Source organism: Sapajus apella, unplaced genomic scaffold (genome assembly GCF_009761245.1).
Source record: "Sapajus apella isolate SASKATOON/1434 unplaced genomic scaffold, GSC_monkey_1.0 scaffold71, whole genome shotgun sequence".
Classification (NCBI taxonomy): domain Eukaryota; kingdom Metazoa; phylum Chordata; class Mammalia; order Primates; family Cebidae; genus Sapajus; species Sapajus apella.
In genome coordinates, this window is record NW_022437011.1 from 10,916,417 (window position 1) to 10,933,658 (window position 17,242).

At 36.9% G+C, this 17,242-nt stretch overlaps 2 protein-coding genes and 1 pseudogene across 2 annotated transcripts in view; all 3 read left to right on the forward strand.

Moving 5' to 3' along the window:
• Window positions 1-914, forward strand: part of LOC116531621 (protocadherin beta-6-like) — a 10,095-nt gene extending 9,181 nt beyond the window's left edge. The window contains exon 2 of the mRNA XM_032250501.1: window positions 3-914. Coding sequence (XP_032106392.1) covers window positions 3-246 — 244 coding nt within the window. The 3' untranslated portion in view covers window positions 247-914. The remainder of the gene's footprint in view (window positions 1-2) is intronic.
• A 4,329-nt stretch (window positions 915-5,243) lies between these two features.
• Window positions 5,244-5,780, forward strand: LOC116531592 (annotated as a pseudogene).
• Window positions 5,781-11,178: 5,398 nt separating this feature from the next.
• Window positions 11,179-17,242, forward strand: part of LOC116531622 (protocadherin beta-7) — a 30,961-nt gene continuing 24,897 nt past the window's right edge. The window contains exon 1 of the mRNA XM_032250502.1: window positions 11,179-17,234. Coding sequence (XP_032106393.1) covers window positions 15,780-17,234 — 1,455 coding nt within the window. The 5' untranslated portion in view covers window positions 11,179-15,779. The remainder of the gene's footprint in view (window positions 17,235-17,242) is intronic.

Genomic DNA, 17,242 nt, shown 5'->3' on the forward strand with positions numbered 1-17,242 from the left:
AGGAGGAGCAGGGCGGCCTCGGTGGGTGGCTGCTCGGTGCCCGAGGGCCCCTTTCCAGGGCATCTGGTGGACGTGAGCAGCACCGGGACCCTGTCCCAGAATTATCAGTATGAAGTTTACGTGGCAGAAAGCGCTGAGAGCCAGTTCAAGTTTCTTAAGCCGATACTTCCCAACTTCCTGGGTGAAGGGACTGGTAGGGACAGTGAGACAAACTCCAACTCCAGGAATCATTTTGGGCTCAGTTAGGAATCTAACAGACAACACGTCATGACAAATCATAGAATTCACTGAATGATCTATAAGTTCTCTCATTCACATAGAGCCATATATTCACACATTAGTAACGGCTGTCCTATTTGTAGCTCTTTCTATCTGCTGGACTATTTTCCATTCCCTCTGATTTTTCTTGTGGTTGTTGTCAGCTATCTTAATTATAGCATGTTCACACAATAGCAGAGCAGAGAAATGGTGTTTCCTAGGGTGCTTGTTATTTAGTCAGATTTTGGAACTCACAGGTGTTTTCTGGTTCCCAATATTTGAACTTGTTCACTGATATGTTATGACTAAAAGAATGGTATTTGAAACTTTCTGATTGTCATCAGCATGACTCCAACTCTATTGTAAATGACAACTTTTAGTTTAGAAAATAATTTTCATTTATGCAAAAAGTTTAGCAATCTTGTAAATTGTTGCATTTCTATTGTGTTGTTTCAAAAATACTACTGTTTCCTCAAATGAATCAATATTTTACCTAGATGATATTTTCTTTCTTGAATTTTTTCTGTCAAAATTGATATTTATAGACCATCAGCTGTTATTCTAAAGAACTTCTGTTACATGAAAGAATAGTAGAAAAAAGGTTGGTTGACTTGTGATTACTTTTAAAAAAATAATAAATAGCTTTGGTATGTAAATAATGATTCTTCTTCTTTTAAAATAATAGCAGTTGGGCTCAGTGGCTCACATGACTAATCCTAGCACTTTGGGAGGCTGATGTGGGTAGATCATCTGAAGACAAGAGTTCAAGACCAGCCTGGCCAACATGGTGAAACCCCATCTCTACTAAAAATACAAAAATTAGCCAGGCATGGTGGTGAGTGCCTGTAATCCCAGGTACTTGGGAGGTTGAGGCAAGAGAATGGCTTGTGCCTGGGGGGTGGAGGTTGCAGAGAGCCGAGGTCATGCCACTGCACTCCAGCCCGTATGAAAAAGAGAGACTCTGTCTCAAAAAAATATATAAATAAATAAAATAAAATAAAATATGGTCATATGATTCAAACATACAGTAAGTACAAAAAAGAAAGCAAATTAACATCATTATTCCACAATCAGAAATAATTTCATTAAGTCAACATTATTCTAAAGTATTTAAATGAATGCATATAAAAATAAAGTAATAGATGAAAATAATTTTATAAAATGGATCTATAATTGATAGTTTGTGATTAAGATGATCAGATTGAATATAATAAAACGAAGTGTGAAACTATAGAACTTGCTTTAGCTTTGATAAGTAGTTCCTATGAAGGTTAAAAAGCAATATTAGATGCATATTAAGACATTAGCATTACTAAACTGTCTGCTTAGAAATGAGCAAATAAACATTTTATATGCTTTCTCTTCTTTCTTAACCTTACTTATATTTTTTGTATTGTATATATATTACCTTATCAATATTTATAACATATACAATGTATTTTGAAAGAATACTTCCCAAACTGTTTAGGCATTTCATATCTTTTTTTAGACAGAGTTTTGCTCTTGTTGCCCAGGCTACAGTACAGTGGCACAATTTTGGCTCACTGCAGCCTCCACCTCCCAAGTTCAAGCAATTCTCCTGCCTCAGCCTCCTAAGTACCTGGGATGACAGGAATGTGCCACCACAACTGGCTAATTCTGTATTTTTAGTAGAGATGGGGTTTCACCATGTTGGTCAGGCTGGTCTCAAACTCCTGATCTCATGTGATCCACCTGCCTTGACCTCCCAAAGTGCTGGGATTATAGGCATGAGCCACCACACCCAGCTGGCATTTCATAGTTTTAAAATTTTAATTTAAAAGTCATATAATGCTACTTTTAAAAAAATTTTATTCAAGTCTGACTGCCCAGGGCAACCAATTTTGATTCTCTTATGTGTGTTTTTCCATATTTACTTCCCCATTTTAAAAATCACATATGTTTATAAAGTGCTTTTTCTCAAATTCCAGTTTTAGATATCCATCTTTTAAGGGGTATACACACACAACTTGCACATTTCATTTACCTAGCAATATCAAAATTCTGTTCAGATAATGTTTATAATTGTCACCATAAAAATGTTAGTTGCACCTAAGTCTTATAAGTGAAAAGCAGGCTGGGCATGGTGGCTCACACCTGTAATCTCAGCACTTTGGGAGGCCGAGGTGGGTAGATCACCTGAGGTCAGGAGTTTAAGACTAGCCTGGCCAACATGGTGAAACCAGTCTCTATTAAAAATACAAAAATTAGCTGGGTGTGTTGGCGGGTGCTTGTAATCCTAGCTACTCAGGAGGCTGAGGCACAAGAATTGTTTGAGCCCCGGAGGCGGAGGTTGCAGAGAGCTGAGGCCATGCCACTGCACTACAGCCTGGGCAACAGAGTGAGACTTGGCCTCGAAAAAAATAAAAATTGAAAAGGAAAAGACTTCTTTATTTTTTCTTTTTACCTTTAAGGTCATAATTGCCTTCTTTTTCAACTTACTTTTCTATGTACATCTTTTAGGGATTATGTCAAGTCTAAAGCTTCTAACTAACTCATAATTCTATCAATTCCATTCTTTTCTCCTGGAGCCATCCTGGAGCTATTCAGAGTCTTGCTCCATTCATTGTACATTGTTTGCTCTCTAAACCTACTGCACAGCTGGCAGTTTGCTTTTTCCACTAACTTGGAAATTTATCTTCCTCTTCCATTTGATTTCCTCTTCTGGATTTTACATCTTGTTCTTGTTTGGTTTTCTCCCTTAAGTTTCAAAAGAATATTTGGTAATAGATCTTTTGATCGCTTGAATATAAAAATTTTAGATGTCAGAAACTCACACGTCTATTTGAAGATTTTGTTGGGTGTGGAATTATAGGTTAGGAATTATTTGCTGCCAGTATTTTGAAGGCATTCCTCTGTTGTCTTCTAATCACCAAAGTTGAGATGGTCATCAACAATCTGATTACCCATTCTTTTCTGAGAACCTTTGTTTTCCTTTTAGATTCTTGATTCTCAACCAATGACAATTTTGCCACCTTTGGTAAATGTCTGGCAATTGCCAAACATTTGGCAATGTCTGGAAATACTTTTGATGAGCACAGCTACCAATAGTGCTGAGGCTGAGAAACTTAGTTCTAGATAAGTTAAGGTTCTCATATGTATCTCCAGTGTTCTAGAATTTCATCATTATGTCAGAATGTAAGAATTTTGGTCATTTATTGCACGAGTTACTCAGTGAGACTTGCCAATCTTGAGACATGTTCTTCAGACTAGAACAGGGTTGTTGAGGTTTTTTATTTAAAAAAATCTTTTGTCTACTAAATGTTTTCCTTTTTTATTCTGCAACTCCTGTTAGTTGTATAGTGACCTAGTTTGATATTTAATTTTTCTTATCCTTGTTCTATCTTCTGTTTTTATTTTCCTGGATTCCAGTAAATTTCCTTTATGACTGAATTTTAAACTTTTGCTATGATAGTTTTACTTTCAAAAAGCTTTTTCTTAGTCTCTGCATATTTCTTTCTATAGTAGCCTTGCAGTTTTAAAATTGTTTGGTGAGATATAATTCACAAACCATAACATTCGCCTTTTTAAAAATTGAGTTCAGTGGTATATTCCAAGGGCTGTACAATTATTACCACTACCTAATTGCAGAACATTTTCACATTTTCATCATCCCAAAAAAGAAACCTGGTACCCATCTGCATTTACTCCCCATTCCTTCCTCTTTCCAGCCTCTGGAAACTACTAATCAACTTTATGTTTCTTTGGATTTGCCTGTTCTGGATATTTCATGTAAATTGAGTCGTACAATATGTAGCCTTTTCTGTCTGCCTTCTTTCACCACAAGGTTTTCAAGGTTCATTCATGTTATAGCATGCATCAGCACTTCATTAATTTCTATGGCTGAATAATATCCCATTGTATGAATGTACCACATTTTGTTTGTTCATCACTTGATGGACATTTTGGTTTGTTTTCACTATTTGGCCATTATGACTAATACTGCTAGGAACATTCATGCATGAGTTTTTGTGTGGACATGTTTTCAGTTCTCTTGGGTGTATACCTAGGATTGGAATTACTGGGTCATATACTGACTCTATGTAACTTTTGGAGGAATTGTCAAACTGTTTTCCAAAGTGACTATACCATTTTACATTCCTCTCAACCATGTGTGAGGATTCCAATTTGTCTACATCCTCATGGGCACTTTATTATTATTGTTATAGCCAGTTTAGAAAGTGTGAAGTAGTATCCTATTATGGTTTGAATTGCATTTCCCAAATGACTAATGGTGTTGTATTTCTTTTCATAGCTTACTGGTCATTTGAATGTTTTCTTTAAAGAAATGTGTGCCCAAATTTTTTTGCCAATTATGTAATCTAATTTTTAAATATTTTAATTGTTGAATTCTATTAGTTCTTTATATATTCTGGATACTAGACTTATCAGACACATGGTTTACAAATATTTTCTGCCATTCTGTGAGTTGTCTTTTCACTTTATTGGTAGTATCCTTTGAAGTAAAAAAAAGAGTTTTTAAAGTTTTGATGAAGCGCAATTATGGTTTTCTTTCTTTTTCTTTTTTGAGATGGAGTGTCACTCTGTCACCCATGCTGGAGCACAGTGGTACAATCTTGGCTCACTGAAACTTCCACCTCCCGGGTTCAAGCGACTCTCCTGCCTCAGTTTCCCAAGTAGCTGGGATTACAGGTGCTTGTCACCACACTCGGTTAAATTTTTTGTATTTTTAGTAGAGATGGGGCTTCACCATGTTGGCCAGGCTGGTCTCAAACTCCTGAATCTCAGGTGATCCGCCGGTCTCGGCTGCCCGAAGTGCTGCAATTACAGGTGTGAGCCACCGTGCCCAGCCTATTTTTTTTTCTTTTTTAAAATCAGGCACTCCCAGTCACTGAGCCGCTGCCAAGGACTCAGCAGCCTCCCCCTTGAGCCCCCTCGCTTCCCGACGTTCCATCCCTCCTGCCCGCCTTCTACTGCCGCCTTCCGCAGGCCGTTTCCACCGAGGAAAAGGAATCAAGGAATCGTATCGTATGTTCGCTATCCAGAACCTCCACTCTTTCGACCCCTTTGCTGATGCAAGTAAGGGTGATGACCTGCTTCCTGCTGGCACTGAGGATTATATCCATATAAGAATTCAACAGAGAAACAGCAGGAAGACCCTTACTACTGTCCAAGGGATCGCTGATGATTACGATAAAAAGAAACTAGTGAAGGCGTTTAAGAAGTTTGCCTGCAATGGTACTGTAATTGAGCATCCAGAATATAGAGAAGTAATTCAGCTACAGGGTGACCAACGCAAGAACATATGCCAGTTCCTCGTAGAGATTGGACTGGCTAAGGAGGATCAGTTGAAAGTTCATGGGTTTTAAGTGCTTGTGGCTCACTGAAGCTTAAGTGAGGATTTCCTTGCAATGAGTAGAATTTCCCTTCTGTCCCTTGTCACAAGTTTAAAAACCTTACAGCTTGTATAATGTAACCATTTGGGGTACGCTTTTAACTTGGACTAGTGTAACTCCTTCATGCAATAAACTGAAAAGAGCCATTTAAAAATAAATAAATAAATAAAATCAGGCACTCAAAGCCTATTAAACATTGTATGTTTGAGTGAGACTAGTTGAGTGGTAGACCTCACCTTAGGGTAATGAAACAGGAAACATTTTATTTGGAGAGAAAACGTCAGTATCTGTAAGTTTTCTCTCTTGGGCTCACATTGTTCTTCAGAGAGGAATTCAGTAAGGATGGGTGGGATTGAAGTTATTATAAGCTTGACACCTAGTACTTTGTAAGCGCCTTTGTTTGAGAGAAAATGTCTTAATTTGTTGTTTTTTTTAACCCTCTTCTCACTAAGATCTCAGTCCTGCCCTAAATTGTGCTGGTGTCCTTTAGTCCAGAGCCCTTTCTATTAAACCACTATGGATATTACACTTCCCATTTTCTGCTATGATGAGAAAAGGGAAAGTGCCTTTCTTCACTGCCTATGAAAGGAATTCTCAGATATAAATATTCTTTATATAGATTTTCAGCCAATGTTGTTTTAACCTCCCCCTGGGTCCTCAATCTGGATTATTACTTTGGCTAGATTTGATTTTCCTTCTCATTTGAGAGAGAGAGAGAGAGAGAGAGAGAGAGAGAGAGAGAGAGAGAAAGAAGGAAGGCAGGAAGGAAGGAAGGAAGGAAGGATGAAAGGAAGGAAGGCAAGAAGGAAGGAAAGAAACTCAATTGCCAATTGTCTGTGTGCTTTGCATCCTCCAAAATTTTTGTGACTTGTCTCCTCTATGGTTTATTCTTCTTCCATTATTGTTTTTCTTTATAGCTTTGTTTATTTTAAACTCTTGCTCTCTATCATTTACATAAAGTTTCAGGAAAAAATTGAGAGACTAGTGTGCTTAAACTGGAGTAAAATGCAGTTCTTACTGTCAGTCATATTGTGCTAGTTCTCCTGTACCTGAATCATTTATGTTGTTTTATCTCTAGATTTGCCTAATTTCATCAGATGTAGGTCTTTAGATAAGAATTCATAGGTACTGTATTTTTTGAATTCTCACAGGCTTAAGAAATACAGTTTAGCTGGGTATAAAATTTTTCTATTGACTTTCTTTTCCTCAAAGATTTGTTGACATTAAATATTACATTAGTTCTTCTGTCCTAGTTTCTACAGTCATCTATAAGTCACTTGACCTTTATTCTTAAGTAATATATTTTTCAATAAGCATTCATCAGTACTAGTGCAAGGTTTTACGAATTCTTTCCTGTTTGCTGCATTGTTGTCTTTGTACTTAACCAATAGCTTGGCTATGTGTAAAATAATTGAACTATAATTTATTTCCCTCAGAATCTTGTAGACATTTCCATTCTGTTTTGATATTAAATGTTGCTGAGGGGAATTCTGAAGCATGTTTGCTTCACCTGTAGATAACTTGTTTTCAGATTATATCTTGACTATGGTAATTACACATTACTTTTCCCTGGAACTCAGCATGCCTTTTCAATCTGTTCATACATATATTTTCAAGTATATCATTTATATATGGTAAGTATATTTTGTTTTAAAATTGGCCTGATACTTCTAATATCTGAAGCTTGCATGGGCCTATGTCTGCCATGTTTGGTTTCTACTCCTTCCCATTCATGAGGTCTTTGTTTCTTTGTAGGATGTACACGGTTGATTGCCCTTGAAAATTTATTTGTGGGGTATTTACAAGGCCTAGGTTGCATATGTTCCTTGTTTCAAAATGGATTTTAATTTGTTTCAGCCAGGATATTGGAAACATTATCAATAGTGGATCATCACAATTAATTAAATGGCTTGAGGTTTCTTACATCTCAACCTATGTATATTCAAAATACAAATACACAAGAGGGCCACATGGAGTGGTGTGCGCCTGTAGTCCCAGCTACTCAGGAGGCTGAGTTGGGAAGATCACTTCAGCTTAGGAGTTTGATACCAGCCTAGGCAGTATAGTAAGACCCCATCTCAATACACATACACACACACATAACAATCTGTAGCTACAGCTTCCCAGGCATGTTTTTTTTTTTTTTCATTTTTTCTTCTCTGCTTAGCATCAGGGAGATTTCTATATAATTCCCTGGAGTTGGAGGCTGAGAGCAAGTTTAGATTTGCTGGTGTTTACACTGTAGTTACATTATGGATGTATCCCTGAGGCTTCCCTCAATATGAAGAGAATATTTCTATAATACGCTGCAACTGTGGTTATCTCTGAGCTTTGATTTATATTTCTTTAATCCCACATAGCTTCAGATCAAAGCCTGAGTACAAATATTTTTAATGCCCTGAGAGCATAGGAAGTTTTGTTGTTCTGATACACTGTTTATCCCTCTCTTCCAGGCTTCCATCAAAAATTGGGCTTTTTCTGCTCAATTCCACAATATTTTTTGCTCTTCATTAGTTTTGAAGTTTTTTTTAAGTTTTATTCATTATATTTTGCTTTCCTTAGGAGGATCATATGAATTATCAATACTATCATTTTCAGAAATGACAAGCCCTGTCTAATGTTTTTTCAACCTGAAGATTTAGTTTTTCCACCATTTCAATTATATAATTATTAGGTTACTTTTCCTTTGAATCCATTGAATCCAATGTTTCATCCATTGAGTACTCTGCTCAGACAGATCAATAATCTCCCTTCTCTGCAAGGCAATACTGTCTTCGCAGAGAGGGCTCTTTATCTTATGGGCTTAGAAAAATATATACAGCCATTCATTGCTTAATAGCAAGAATGCATTCTGAAAGCTGTGTCATTAGGTGATTTCATTATTGTTCAAACATCATAGAGTGTACTTACACAAATCTAGATTATGTACTCTACCACACACCTAGGATACCTTGTATATAGCCTATTGCTCCTAGGCTGCAAACTTGTACATCATCTTACTGTACTGACTACTGTAGACAATTATAACAAAATGGTGTTTGTGTGTCTAAACATAGAACAGATAATGCATTGCACTATGACATTACTGCAGCTATGGCATCGCTAGGCAACAAAAATTTTTCAACTTCATTACTATCTTACAGGACCACCATTGTATATGCCATCCATGGTTGACCAAAACGTCATTATGCCACACATGACTGTATTGAATAAATATAGGTGAATAAGCATTGAATAAAGTAACAAATGAATTTCAGTCTGTTATTGCATCTGGCTTAGTAAGCCTAAACATGATAACAAAATATTTTCTTTATTTTTATAAAATGTCCATTTATTATTTACAGTATTTGCTACTTGCTTTGTTCACCTAACAATATATCATTTAAAATATGTGATCCATCTTCCATTTTTTAAAATGTATAATGTGATATTGAGCCCTTTCTTATTTGTTTACAAATAATACATTTTTTTTTTTTTTTTTTTGAGACGGAGTTTCGCTCTTATTACCCAGTCTGGAGTGCAATGGCACAATCTCGGCTCACCGCAACCTCCGCCTCCCAGGTTCAGGCAATTCTCCTGCCCCAGCCTCCTGAGTAGCTGGGATTACAGGCACGCACCACCATGCCCAGCTAATGTTTTTGTATTTTTAGTAGAGACGGGGTTTCACCATGTTGACCAGGATGGTCTCGATCTCTTGACCTCGTGATCCACCCGCCTCGGCCTCCCAAAGTGCTGGGATTATAGGCTTGAGCCACCGCGCCCGGCCAAATAATACATTTTTAAAACTAATTTTGACTTACTGTGTTGCACATTAGGGGAGGAAGAAAGATTTTTTAATTCGCCTTCAGATCATGCTCTGCTTTTTAGAAAAGATATCATCATATTTATCAAACACTTTTATCCTTTGTCTCTCAGGATTACATCTGAAATTTTTTATTTTCCCTTATTCTTAAACTAAATTGTGTTAGGTCAAGGTACTAGTGCCTTAAAGACTTGATGATTTGGTGTTTTACACTTTTTTCCTTTATGAACGCTAATTAAGAGGCTCCTATTACTTATAATTTGAGTGAAGGAATAAAATTTTGGGTTTGGATGAATTATTCAGAGTTCAGGACAAAAAACAAAAAAACCACGCTGTGTGTCTCTAACCAAAATCAAAAAAGATATCAGCTACAAGGATTTATATACGTAGATAAAATACTTGGAAGAACTGGACAAGCAGAAGTAAGAGAGTCAGCAATGAACTGGTTTTGAAGGCATAGGAGCACAGCTGCAACACAGAAATCAGGACGCTGATGCTACTACTACTACCAAACCTGTTGCTCCCACAGTACCCTCTCCCACCTCCAAGCTGATGGCTGCACACTGGCACAGAGAGTGTCTGAATCCCTCAACGGTCTCCAATTCCTTATGAAGCTAATGGCTAGACGGAGGAATGCTGACTTGGCTGCAAGCATTCATATCTTTCTGACGTTGTTGGGGAACAGTGGAAGACAACATTTGGCTGTCTTCTAAGGTTCACATGAAGGAATCTCATTAGTAAAACCTAATTTACATCCAGAATAACAATTCCAAGAATTCTGGAAAATGGAGTTTTAACCTTTCTAAACCCTGATTTTTTTTTTAAGTTTATAAAATGAAATAGGAATGGATGGCATATGCCAATGGCACACAAGGGAAACATTGTTTGTTTAAAAGGCCTTGTCCTAGCACCTGAATTAATTTATCTATTGCTTCCTGGGCTCAGTTTTCAGCAGAACAAGAATTCTTTTGGCTACAAGCCACACCACCAATATGGAGAGAGACAGTCATACGTTCCTTTAATAACTGCTCTGAATTAGACAACTCTTTTTTGACCCTATCTGCTTCCAGTTGGCAGCTGGGGCTATAGATCATGTCTAAGTGGGTATAATATAGATGGCTACTTTAACCCAAATATACATTCTCCCCTTATTTATTACTAATATACTTCTTATTTTTAGCTGCTTATGTAGGCATATGAGCTATAGATTATATTCTCCAACCTCTCTTGAGGCCAGGTGTCATCTTGTAGCTAAATTATAGACTGTGAGATAAAAGCACAAGTGCCATGGAATACCTTATGGAAGTAATCTTTTAAAAAACGAAAATACACAAAAAAATGAAATCACACCCTTTCGTTCCTCTTATTTGTTGGCATGAATGGAGATGTAATGACTGGATATCAGGCAGCTACATTGGATAATGAAGTAAAGGTCATGTCCCGAAGACAGCAAATCAATGATGGAATGAGATTGGGTCCCAGATATCATGGAGTGCATTTCGGCCACTAGCCTTCTTTGATATTTTGTTTAAGCCATTGTTATTATGGCTTTGTCTGTAACTTCAAGGTAAACTGATAAAGTGATATTTAAGGTAAGAGTAAAAGGGTAGAGAAAAATGTAAGACTTACATACATATTTTGGAAATCACAGTTTGTTGAGAACAAAGAGACAAAGTAAATGGCTCAAGAATCAAAAAAGAATTTTAAAAATAAGAAAAAGAAAAGGAATGAATTAAAAATATAAAAGCATAAATTAATTAAATAGAATAAAACTACATAAGGTTTGACCAATTAAAGAAAAATTGATTTCTTTGAAAAAGCCAAGGATATTTTAGGTTCTACATATAATTGGTGTATTACATATGCACCTTTCATTTGGCTTCCTCTAAAAATGCACTAACAAAAAGTAAACATATTTTCAAAAACATAAACTTAATGAGGATGAAGAGAATAATGTAGAAGACAACAGGAAAAACTGTTTTAAGTTGGAAAACAGTTGAATGACTTAGTAGACCTCATAAATTAACTCCCAATCATGAAGTGGGAGGAGCTGAGACTCAATCCTGTTTAGACTATGGGACTAGAATCAATTCTGTTTAGATGATGGGACTTCTAGAGGCGTCTGAAATGTCAACCCTCGATCCTCTGGAAATGATGGTAACATGCCCAGTAAGAAGGATTGTGTTAAAGCTTCCTGTAAAGCAGTTAAATCTCTAGCAGTCAGATCACATTTCCCCCCTTCAGTTACTAAGTAACCTACCGACCCCCTTGACCCTAATGTAAGACTGAAGTTTTATTTTCTGATGAGTGCAAAAAGGAGGGTTATTATATGAGGGGTTCCACCAACAAAATTGAGGACAAGGGTAATATTGGTAGCAAAAGTAAGTAACCAACTAAATATTGAATTCTGGTTGATTGTTCAAATGCTATGATAGTCATTAGAATCAATTACAAATATTTTGTTTCTCCCCTTCTTAGACATATGACAAAATTTCAATTCCATTTCTTTTTAAAATTATGTGTAGCCATGTAATTTCCTTTGGCTAATAAAATGTGAGAAGTGATATATATCCATTCTGGGCTGAAGTTTTTGGAGACACGGTTAAACACATCTTTTCCCACTACAGTGATCATGAAAGTGTAAGTGAAGATGATATCTACAAGTTTAGATCCTTGACTGACTGCTGTGAGGAAGGCCCCAGGCTGAACTATATAGGTTATATGAGAAATAAATCAACTTTTATTGTGTTAAGCTGTTGAGATTTGGGGAAGTTGTTCGATATTAAGCATAACATCCTATCCTGGTGCAAAACTGTACTCCTCTTCACCCACTTAATCCTTCACCTTTTTCAATCTATATCTTTTCCTTCTGGATTTAAGAGTGAGGTAGCCTGGCCAGTCTAACTGGAAAGACCTAATCATACTGACACTGAGGTTTCCCCACTCATCAGTGCTCTCAGGTCACTTTAGAATGAAAAATCAAAGTGGACAAGCATACCTACCTACTCAGAGCCATCATTTAGTTCCGTAGTCTCCCAAACTAAATAAGAACATACACATGAAGAAAGTTTCTGAAAGGGAATACAGAAATTAAAACAAAGCAAAGAGTAAAAAGGTAACTTGGAGAAAATGGAAGTTTGCAGCAAGAGGAAAACTTGGGGGAAAAGCTATTATTAATATCAGATGAAAAAAGAAGTTATTACATTTAAAAAATACATGCAAAAAGAGAGCTCTTTTTTAAAAAAAGAAACAACTCTTGGAAAATACTAACTTAATAAAGAAATTAAAATCTCAATATAAGGGCTTAAAGATAAAGTTAAGAAAATGTTCTAGAAAATACTGCAAAAATATTTTTAAATGGCAAGCAGGAGGGGGGGAAAGAGAAATTAGAGAACCGTACCAGAGGCCTAACATCTGAATTATAAGAATTCTAAAAAAGGAATGGGGGCTGGATTATTAATGAAATAATTTAAGGAGATTTCAGAAGGAAATTAGTTTCCTAGATGAAATATCTCATCAATTATACTTCACAATGGATGGAAAATAAGCCCAAGCTAAAACATATGATTGTTTAATTTTAAAATGCTTGGGACAGTGACAAAACATTACAACAACAAAAAAATAAAATATAGGTCACATATAGAAGATAAGAAATAAGATATGCTTCATACATCTTAGCAAACAGATTGGTTTAGAAAGCTCATTGGCAAAACAAAAATTCTGAAGAAAAATTATTTTCAACCTAAAATTCTATACCTAGTCAAACTACTAATTACATTTGAAGGTAGAATAAAGATCTTTTAGTATGTTTAAGATTATGAAAACATTGAACTCTTAAACACCCTTCCCTGAAAACTACTGGAAGATATCTATCAAAATGGGAACCTAATTCAAGAGTGGGAAAGACAGAAGAACCAGAAATGAGAAGATCAAAAACAGGACAGAAGCGAAATGAATCTCTGGGTGACGCTGACGGATGATCCCAGGATGACAACTGAGTCTCAGGCATAATAAATAACTAGTCCAGGAAGGAGCCATTTGATTCAAGAGACAGGGATTTTGAAGGATATCACTAGCAATCCTCCTAACATTGTAGCAGCTTTTCAATCATATAAACCTATTGGAGGATGTGATCTAGTAATGCCATAGGGTAAACTGAAAAAGGGCAAGATATAAAATCCCAGAAATAGCAAACATATCCAGAATAAAAGGCAAAGAATTTCAAGAATGACAGCAAAGAAAAAATCCAGAATGATAGCTATGCAGTAGGCATAGAGAGCAACTACCCAACTTAATGGAAAATTGAAGCCTCAGGAGGAATGGAAATGACTATAGGGAAAATTGTACTGAGAGGCAATTGTATCTGTGGGATCAATAAGTGATAGGGATAAAAAATCAAGTAAATGAAAAGGCAAGGTAATTATTAACTTCAAGAAAAAAGTGAAAAAGAAAATATAATGAATATATGATAATGTTCCCAACATATTGTAAGTAAAAGAAAACTAAAATACCTAAAATGTAATCCAACATAATAGTCAATTGATAATTTCTAAAATTAATCAAAATACATCAGAAAACAGATTAGTGGCAGAAGAGATAACTAAAAGAGTTTTAAAATTGCTACAACTTAGGAGAGGAACTAAGACAAGTGAGGAGGAAAAGTGTGGAAAAGCCTTGTATTTTATTATAAGCCTCCTAGTGTTATTTAACAAGGTCATATATTATTTTGAAACAATGCATTTCAAAATATCAGTAAAGTAGAGCCCTCGCAAGCCTCACCAAGAATAAAAAGGAGATAAAGTGCTAAACATAACTAATAAGAATAGGGATACAATGAAAGGTAAACAGCACAATGAAAACAATGCCAAGCAATTTGCAAACTAGATAAAATTATTTTCAAAATAAAATGCAAGTTACTTAAAAGTACAAAACCTGAACAGATTGTACTTAAACCGAAGGTAAAATGTAAACGGTCGTCACAGGTCTGCTACAAGTAAAGCCACCAAACCCAACCAGTTCAAAAGGCAAGTTGGAATTAAGCGTGTAGAAACATATAATAATATAATTATTAAAACTATTGTATAAAAATAGATAATAAGCTCTTTAACACATTCTATGATGCCAGTATAATCATTTAATATTAAAGCTGTAAAAGGCAAACACACACAAGGAAAACATGAACTAGAAAAATCCTAAAACCATGTTGACACATCAAATCTATCTGTGCACTAAAACAATAATACATTATAGTTAAATGTCATTTATATCAATAACTCAATAATTTAGAAACTAAAGAACAAATGTATTATTTCAAAAACTATCAAAATTACTTCAAAATATGAAAGAATAAAGAAAAAGAAAATCTTCTTGATTCAAAAAAAGTATTATTCACCTCAAATTGAGATCAACCATCATAGTTGAAGATGAAATACTGGAATTACTTTCATAAATGCAAGATTGACATACTTGTTATTACCAATTTTAAGAGTATTCATTGGATATTGGAAATTCTAGTCACTGAAATTATAGATGAATAATAATTTCTATATAATACTTAAAGCAGGTGAAGGATGAAGATTGGATTGGGGCAGGCAGAAAGTGTTCCAAGAAATATCACAGGTAAGAGTTGAGACCTGGAAAGTGGAAGAATTGTTTAATTCACAAGAAATTGGAAAAAGGTCAATTATTCTGCCATATCTGCATCATTATTGTTAAAATACTTTACAAGTGAATAAAATGTCCTCAACCAATATTTGTTAACTTCAGGGAAGAGGCTTCATTTTCTCATATTTTTTTTACTATCCATTTTTAAAATAGGAGGTTTTCTTAGATTTCGGTGGGGAACCAGAGTTTAGTTTCATGCCCCTGGATTTAAGAAGACAACTGATTAAATTTTCTACGAATCCAGATTATCACAGGGGAAAACAACATCAGTTATTACTTACTAGCATTTCTATGACCATTTGAGGGTAACAATGGAATGAAACAGCAAAGATACCAGGGACAAGTCACTCTGGTTGCAGAATTCCTTCAATCCGCCATCTTTTTGTTCTAGTCTTGAGAACGGGAATAACATTCACAAAACGCAAGGTGGCGCTGCTGTCTAAAAAGAGAGAGAAATACCTTTGCAAAGAAAGGATGTTACAGATTCCAGGGTAAAGAGGAAATCTGACCAGAAAAGTATAGGAAAGGAAACCGTGGTGATAGGAATTGGGGGAAAGTGAGGATCCTTCCCCACAAACATTGCTGTTATTCAGCTCGTTTCAAAGGATTCGGCTGCTGCCATTTGTGAGAGCTGCTGGAGACTGGATGGAAGTCATTTTGAAAGACTGATCCAAGGAAGAATGGAGGCCGGAGTGGAGCGTGCTGTGCAGAAAAGGCAAGTCCTATTTCTTTGTGTATTTCTGGGAATGTCTTTGGCTGGCGCCGAACCGCTTCGGTATTTTGTGGCAGAGGAAACCGAGAGAGGTGCTTTTCTTACCAACCTGGCAAAAGACCTAGGGTTAGGGGTAGGGGAACTGACAGCCCGGGGAACTAGAATTATTTCAGACCAGAACATGCAATTTTTACTGCTCAATTCGCTCACTGGTGATTTACTTGTAAATGAGAAATTGGACCGAGAGGAACTGTGTGGACCCAGAGAGCCCTGTGTGCTTCCTTTCCAGTTGTTATTGGAAAAGCCTTTTCAGATTTTCCGTGCTGAACTGTGGGTCAGAGACATCAATGATCACTCTCCAGTATTTGTAGATAAAGAGATTTCATTGAAAATATTAGAAAGCGCCACTCCAGGAGCAGCATTTCTCCTAGAAAGTGCACAGGATTCAGATGTTGGAACCAATAGCCTGAGTAACTACACCATCAGCCCCAATGCCTATTTCCATATTAAAGTCCGCGATAGTGGGGAGGGGAATATCCATCCCGAATTGGTGCTGAACCAAGTGCTGGATCGGGAAGACATTCCAGAGCTCAGTTTAACCCTCACGGCCTTGGATGGCGGCTCTCCGCCCAGATCCGGGACCGCCCTTGTGCGCATCATGGTTGTAGACATAAATGACAACGCCCCTGAATTTGTGCAGTCGCTCTACAAGGTGCAGGCTCCTGAAAATAGCCCGGTTGGTTCCATGGTTGTCTCCGTGTCCGCTAGAGATTTAGACACCGGAATTAATGGGGAAATAGCCTATGCGTTTTTTTATGCCACTGAAATAATTCTCAAAACGTTTCAACTCAATCCAACATCTGGCAATCTTTATCTTAAGGGGGAATTGGACTATGAGGCAGTTCAGACTTACACATTAACTATTCAGGCCAAAGACGGCGGCGGGCTTTCCGGAAAATGCACTGTGGTGGTTGAGGTAACAGATGTAAACGATAATCAACCCGAGCTGCTCCTGTCTTCACTTACTAGCCCAATTGCAGAAAACTCACCCGAGACAGTCGTGGCTGTTTTCAGAGTTAGAGACAGAGATTCCGGGAACAATGGAAAAACTGTGTGCTCCATCCAGGACGATCTACCCTTCCTCCTGAAGCCATCTGTAGAGAGCTTTTATATTCTGGTAACAGAGAAACCTTTGGATCGAGAGAGGAACACTGACTACAACATCACCATCACCGTCACCGACTTGGGAACACCCAGGCTGAAAACCGAGTACAACATAACCCTTCTGGTCTCCGACGTCAATGACAACGCCCCCGCCTTCACACAAACTTCCTACACCCTCTTGGTCCGCGAGAACAACAGCCCCGCACTGCACATCGGCAGAGTCAGCGCCACAGACAGAGACTCAGGCACCAACGCCCAGGTCACCTA